General features: G+C 40.0%; 1 protein-coding gene across 4 annotated transcripts in view; it reads right to left on the minus strand.

The window, feature by feature from the left end:
- The window catches only part of LOC125041367 (centrosomal protein of 76 kDa-like), a 21,861-nt gene that overhangs the window by 12,691 nt on the left and 1,670 nt on the right, over positions 1-7,500 (minus strand). The window contains exon 2 of one of the 4 annotated variants that reach the window (XM_047636249.1): positions 540-798. The exons of the other annotated variants lie outside the window; for them this stretch is intronic. Coding sequence (XP_047492205.1) covers positions 540-578 — 39 coding nt within the window. The 5' untranslated portion in view covers positions 579-798. The remainder of the gene's footprint in view (positions 1-539; positions 799-7,500) is intronic. 4 annotated transcript variants of the gene reach the window in all.

The raw sequence follows: 7,500 nt of genomic DNA on the forward strand, positions 1-7,500 counted from the left end.
TTCACTCTTCCTCTTTCTCTCTCTCTCTCTCTTATTCTTTCTCTTCCTCTTATTTACTTAAATTTGGTTCTTTGGCTGTCTGCACTTCATGGGTGATCTCCAGCAAATTACTCACAGTTAGGTTCATTTATTGATACAAAAGAAGTTACTGGTAAAAAAAATTACCGCTATCACCTTTATCATTATGTTTTGTTATCTTTAGAAAATCTCTGTAGGACCCTGTTATATATAATCACTATTTTGAATCTGAACACTGTTAACCCTGGTAAATATTAAGAATACCTTTGCATGACCGATCATGATGATGTTGGTATTGAGTATTTATGTTAACCTTTACAGCAGGACTGTATAAGTGATGTGGCCTTTACCCTTTGTTGTCTGAGCCTAAAAACCTCCACGTATTCTGGCTGAACTCGGCTCTTGGCCTAACAAAAAGTTTCAGGAGAAACTGGATACAACAGTGAATGTACTTGTGTGTCAGGTTTTGAAAGCTTGTGTGGGTATTATTTATGAAATAATTGAAGAACTTCCAAACTTACTTCATTTTCTGGGCAATTACTGGCCTCTTCTCCCTCCATTTCTCCTCCTTCTCTCTTCCTTTATGCAATATTAAACTGCTCCCTCCATTTCTTCTTCTTACTTGTTAGAGGGTTTTAGACTGTTGTTGTCTATATCCCCTGGATCCTCTTTTTGGGGGGCTTCTTGTTTCTTTAATTATATCAACAAATTTAATTGTTTGTAGGAAAATCTTTGTATGACTCAGTATGTAGAACTTTATTGTAGATGGTTGATCTGCACCTGTAATTAGAAGATTTATATCAATATCTTTTATGTTCCTTTGTCTTAAAGCATGTTTTAGTATTGTTGAATCTTGGGCGGTGTAATTGCATATGTTCTATAGTCTCATCTTGATCCTTGCACCATCTGCAGAAAGGGCCATTTTCCATTTTCATTCTATGTAGGTTTGTTTTAATCTTGTGTATTTGGTTGTTAGTCTTGTGATGTCGGTATCTAGTTTTCTGTACTTAGCTCTGGTCCATGGTTTTTGGATGTTTTACTTGATGAGATCATTTTCTGTGCTTAAAATTCTTTCTAAATTTGATTACCATTGTTTAGTTGTTGTTTTTTATTTGATTTCTTTCATGATGCAATTTGGGTCTTGTGGTATGGACATAGGATTATTTATTTCATGGGCTTTCTTTGCAGCTAGATCAGCAATTTTATTTCCCTTTATATTTTTATGTGATGGAATCCATTATGCAATAATCTTTTATTTTTGTGTTGAAAGAAAGTATATTTGTTTTTGTATTTCATATGTGATTTGTTTATAGTTTTGTAGTTTGGGGTTTTATATTAGTTGTAGTGATGATTGTGAATCTGTTAATACTACTGTATTATTCAGTTTATTATTTATTGCACAATTCAATCCTTGTTAGAAAAAACCCACGCAGAATCCTTAGCCATAATGGTTAATGGTTAATGGTTAAAAGCAAAATAAATGTGCTAGACATCTAAGGTCATGTAGCACTATAGTTAATGTTAGTGAAGGGTGGTTGGGTTAGTGATTGGTTGTTAAAGCTGGGTTAAGGAATTGGTGAGTGAATGGGTTAGGGTCGGGTGAGGTAATGTAAAGGGGTTAGATTAAGTGAAGGATATATATGAGTTTGAGGAAGGAAAACAGGTTGTCAAAGCAGAAAGTGTGAAATTCTGTAAGGATGTCTGATAGGTTGGGATGTCTATGTAGGGAGGATAGGTGGGGAATAGTAGAGGTACGGGCTGCTTCAAAACGTGGGCATGACAATAGAATGTTTGGGACTGAAAGAGGAACATTACATAAGGAACATAGGGGTGGATCGGATTGTGACATCAGATAGGAGTGTGTTAGACAGGTGTGGCCAATGTGTAAGCGGGCGAGAGCCGTCTCCCAACGTCTGTTCCGATGGAATGGAGCTGACCAGGAGGAGATTGACAGTTTTACAGTATGTAATATATTAGTGTGGAGACTTGACCAAATCGATTATACAAGAAGGTCTTAAAGTGTGGGTAATAATCCGTGGCTGGGATATATGAAAAACGTGGTTGGTTTGATGTGGACACAGCAGCGTAGTATCTGCTTGTTCATTGCCGGGGATTCCAACATGGCTGGGTACCCAGCAAAATTTGATTGTTTTATGACATGTGGACAGGTAGAACAACCAGTTCTTGATCTTACAAACAAAGGGGTTGGTCATGTGTATTGACTTTATGAGAGTTAATGAGTTACGGGAGTCAGTAAAAATTGTAAAAGAGGAGGAGGGGAGTGAGTATATGTGTACAAATATACTTTCTTTTAAACAATGGTAATCAAATTTAGAAAGAATTTTAAGCACAGAAAATTATCTCATCAAGTAAAACATGGCAAATAGGAGTGCATACTGTTTTGTAGTAAGGACACTGGATTCAGGAGGGAGGGGGTATTTGAAAGTACGAGTTGGGAAGATTACTGCAAAACCAGCACCGGAGGTGGTTTTGGAGCAGTCAGTGTAGACGTGAATACTGGAGGAATGAATGGAGGCATGGTCAAGGAAATGGGTGAGAAGGACAGTAGGAGGAATATTTGATTTTGGTGGGTCAGGGAAGACAGAGCAGCAAATATGGGGGCAAGGTATAAGCCATGGAGGGACTGAATGGACAGAGAACGGGAGGGGTCGGAGGGTATCCATGTGAGTGGAGAAAGAAGTAGGTAAACATGGAGAAGCAAAGGTAGGAAGTAGGGATCGTGGGATAGTTAGTTTAGTGAGGGGAAGTTGGTGGAATCGAGCACAACATCGGAGAGAGAGAAGGGCACGGCCTCGAGAGAGATGGAAGGCACCTAGGGCTAAGCAAAGACCACAGTGATGGATTGTATCAAGATGAGCAAGGAGAGAAGTTGAGGCAGAGGAGTAGATATGGCATCCATAATCTAGAGTGGAAAGGATTAAGGTGACATGAAGATGAAGGAGAGTTTTTCGATCTGAGCCCCAGGATAAATGGGATAGGGTTTGTAAAATTCGGAGATGGCAGCGAGCTTTTTCTTTGATGTAAAGAATATGGTCTCGCCAGGATAGTTTGGAGTCAAAAATGACGCCTAGGAATTTACCAGAGGAACGGTGTTGGAGTGGAGTGTCATATAAGAAGAGTGAAGGTAGAGGACCTATACGTGTTGCGAGAGAAAAAGATGGAGAAAGATTTGGAGGTAGAAAAGCGGAAGCCATGGTTTGTGGCCCAGGAGGAATCTGATGATATTGCAGATTGAAGAAATTGGTAGAGATTTGGTATGGATGTGCCAGAGGCATAGATAATTAAATCATCAACATATGGTAATTGGGTATTGGTGTTGGAGAATGTGTAAGAAAAGTTTCTTGAAGGCATATAATGGATGGGTTATAAGAGGAGAGGATATGATGGAGGTCAGGTCTGTGAGAGTGGAAACCGCGAATGTTCCAATGAAAGATAGTTACACTTTCGTTGATTTAGTGATAACGATTGTAGTACGTGTTGGAGAATTTGAAGAGGAAGGTGCTAGAGGGTGGGATAAAGAATGAGGTTGGGGAGGTGGTGTTGTATCAGGAGGGGTGTTGGGAGGTAGAGAGTCTGAGGAAGAGGGTACTTGTGACATGAGGGATTCACGTGAGTATCCAGGAGGGAGTGGAAGGGATAGAGGGGACGGTGGGAGGGTTAATATAGGTGGGGGTGGAGTCGGGGGGGATAGGTTTTGTTGGGATAGGGTAGGAGGATTGGGTGTAGGGAGAATATGAGTAGGAGGAGGATGGATATCGGCAGTCACTTTCAGTGTGGAGGGAGCGGGAATTGTAGAATTTGAAGGTGGATGAGTATCAGTTTGGAGAATAGGGGCAAAGGAAGGTGGAGGTGATTGTGGGGTAGGGGAAGAGGGGGTGGAACGTTTATTCTGTCTGCTGCGGGTAGTGCGGGAAGGGAGAGGGGAAAGTGTTGGGGCTGTAGTAGAGATTGGAGTGTCTGGATTTAGGATGGCAAAAGAATTTGACTGGGTAGAGATTGGAGTGTCTGGGTTTAGGATGGCGAAAGAATTTGACTGGGGAAGGTAGGAGGTAGAAGAGGGGAAGTTAGATGTAGGGGGGTTAGGTTTAGGAGAGGGTGTAGGAACTAGGGGGGTAGGGGGAGTGCCAGAGTGAGCGACATTACTGGAGTAGGGGGTAAGAGAAAAACCTCGTCGATGTGCTTCCTGTCTGGCTTCACGTAGAGTGAGTCCAAATCTGAATCTGAGAGTTGCTAACTCAGACTCAAATTTGTAGGTGGGGCAGCCTCTATAAAATACATTATGGGGGACGCCACAGTTTGCACATGTGCGTGGTTGTACAGAGCAGTTTGATCGTGTATGGCCAGGTTGGGCACATAGCGGGCATCTAGCTGTGGATTGGCAGTGTTTGGCTGGGTGTCCTAAACGCCAACAATTTTGGTACTGACGAGGAGGAGGTTGGTATGGTCGAACAGGTAGGGATTCCCCACCTATGTAAACATGAAAGGGAAGGTCATGTCTATGGAATGTAATTTTGGCAATGTTAATGGATTTCTTACGATTTCCTCTGGGAGGAATGGAGTAGCATTGTACATATGTTGCATCATAGTCCGTGAGACAGGTGAGTAAGTCTTCTCCACAATCTGACCATTCTTTGTCATAGATTGGGTAATCTGTTGGGGAGATAGAGACAGTTCTGGTGCAAGTATTGAGGGTTGGATGAGGTTCTGTAGGGATGGGATTACCATATAGATCAGTTAGTTCTGTTAATGCTATAGCTTTGTTTTCAGATGTTACTGTGGCGAGACGGGAGTGGTCGGGTAGGCTATGGAAAGAGACTTTGCCTACTTGCTTTTGGAGGCATTGTTGGAAGAGGAGGGTGTTTTGAGAGTAGGGAGCTGTGGGAGGGATCACAAAAAATCGGTCCCATTTGGCTGGGCTAAATAGAGTATTTAGGATTCTTGTAGAGGTGGGGGTAGTAGAAGTGCGGGGACGTGTGGGGGAGGGAGTAGTGTTGAGGGGGTAGTGTTATGGGGAGGTGGGCAATAAGGTTGTAAGGTAGTAATAAGGGGAGATGGGGTGGTTGATGAAGAAGGTTGTGGGAGTAAAGGTGTTGAAGTTGAGCATGTTGGGAGAGTAGAAATGTCTCCTGGGGGTTGGTTGTTGATTAGGGTGTTGAGGAGGGGGTAGTTGTTGGAATGTTCAGAGCCGTGGTCAAAGGAGAGCCGGGATTGGGGCTATTTGATGAAGGGGCAAGCCTCATTGCCCCTAAAAGTGGGGTTACGTCTTCATTATTGGCCATGATAAGCCTGGAGTATGTTGGGGAGAAAAAAAACAGTCCACCCCTCAGGGTCCCCTTGGGGGGTAAGGGCCAGGTAAGTCAGGGGAATACTGTGCCCATGGCTCCCTCAGCCTGTTCAGGACTGGCACAAAGTCAGCCTTTCATCCTTTCAGCATGGCTCTCACACCTTAGGAGGTGGATAGTAGAAGGGATTGGTGAAGGGACTAAAACAAAAAGTATGAGTGGAAAAAAGACCATGCAAATTTGTTGATGGCTGAGTCCCAAGGTTGAGGAGCTCCCATCATTGGGTCTCAGTCTCCGTCTCCTACGCCCTCCCACGACAACAACGGGCAAAGGATTGGGGGGGGGGGGGGGGCATTTTTATTAATAATGCTTCGAGACTGACTGTGTCAAATGCTTTTTCTCTCACCTTCTCTCTCTCTCTCTCTCTCTCTCTCTCTCTCTCTCTCTCTCTCTCTCTCTCTCTCTCTCTCTCTCTCTCTCTCTCTCTCTCCCTCCATCCATTCTCTCTCTCCCTCTCTCCCTCCCCCTCCCTCTTCCTCTCTCCCTCCCTCCCTCTAACATGAAATTTTTTTTTTTTTCTATGAAAGCTTTATTTATGTGGCTCTCTATTGTATGTTGTGCATCAATGGTGCTTCTATTTGGTCTGAAACCTTTTAAGTCTTTGTCTAACTTGTTATGCTATAACTACCATATTAATCTTACTCTTATAATATTTTCAAATATCTTGCCAATATATGAAATTCTGCCAATAAATCTAAGAGTTTGCTTCTGAGGGTTTTTTTGCCCGGTTTTATTATTGATTTATTAGTGCGTTTTTTAATAATTCCGGTTATTCTTCTTTTGATCAATGGGAGTTAAAATTGGTTAATATTGACTCTTAATATATTATTTGGGACATTTTTGTAAAACATATATGTTAAGTTCATCTGGTCCAGATGCGTTGTTGTTTTTGGCATTCTTAATTGCTGTTTTTAATTCTATTAAGGATATTTCTTTATCTCTTTCATTTGTATTTCTTACTTAAATTAGTTTTTCTTATTCTAGTCTGACAATTTTTTTTACCTACAATTTTCATATATTCTTTTTTTTAATATTTCTAATTTTCATGTATTGTTTATTTGTGGCAAGTAATTTCCTATTACTGGATAATCCATTGAAGTTGCTTTTCCTGTTGATTTCTTTAGAAAATTCCATATCATTCTAGGTGAAGTTTTAAAATTTGGTGAAGTACAGAACTTTTCCCATGATTCCTTTTCTGTTTGTGTTATTGTAAGTCTAGGTTTTGCTAATAATGTTTTGTATTCTAATTGGTTTGTTATTGTAGGCTTTTTTCACCATTTATTAAAAGCTTTTTTTCTTTTATGATGTCATTACATTCTTTATTCCACAATGGTACCTTTATATTCTCATGTTTCCAATTGAAAATATTTTAGAGCTGTATTTCTTATTTCTGTAATTTTTTCAAGTGAAGTTAAATTTCTTATTTCTATTCTATTTAGTTCTCTTTAGATGTCCACCCATCCCTCTTTTCTATATTGCCATTTTTTTTCTTTAGCAAATTATTTTCTTTATTTGCGTTATCTTTGGGTGAGATGCCATTTTTAATTGAATATGGCTTAGAACTGGTGATGCAAATGGTTGATTCTTTGCCTGTTTTGGGATCAACTCTAGTTGTTTGATTTTTTGGAGTTAATATTATTATATTATTTTGACTTATCCACTTTATTATACTTTTACCTGTTTTACTTTGCCAGTAGCTTGTATTGTCATTCCAGTGTGGATGGAGAGCATTGGAGTACCCCATTATTAGTTTTGGATCTGTGATTTTGATCTCTATAGTATTGGAGTTCTTCTCTCTTTATGTCATTACATGGGTTGTATAATATCAATATGTTCAACCATTTGCTTTTGTAGTTTATCTTTATTCCTAGCGTTTCCAATTTATCACTGTGTCCATCTCTACATTTGAATTCTTTGAATTGTAGATCATTTTTAATGCATATAGCTATGCCTCCTCCTACTTGATTTATCTTTTCTGGTTATTGTGTAGTTACTTAAATTAAATTCATTTTTTCTTTTAACTATGTTTCTGTTATGGCTATAATGCCTGGAGTTTCTTTGTATATCAGATATTTTATATTTGTTTTCTTATTTGACACAAATCTTGCGTTCCATAATA

This window comes from Penaeus chinensis, chromosome 30 (genome assembly GCF_019202785.1).
Source record: "Penaeus chinensis breed Huanghai No. 1 chromosome 30, ASM1920278v2, whole genome shotgun sequence".
NCBI lineage: Eukaryota > Metazoa > Arthropoda > Malacostraca > Decapoda > Penaeidae > Penaeus > Penaeus chinensis.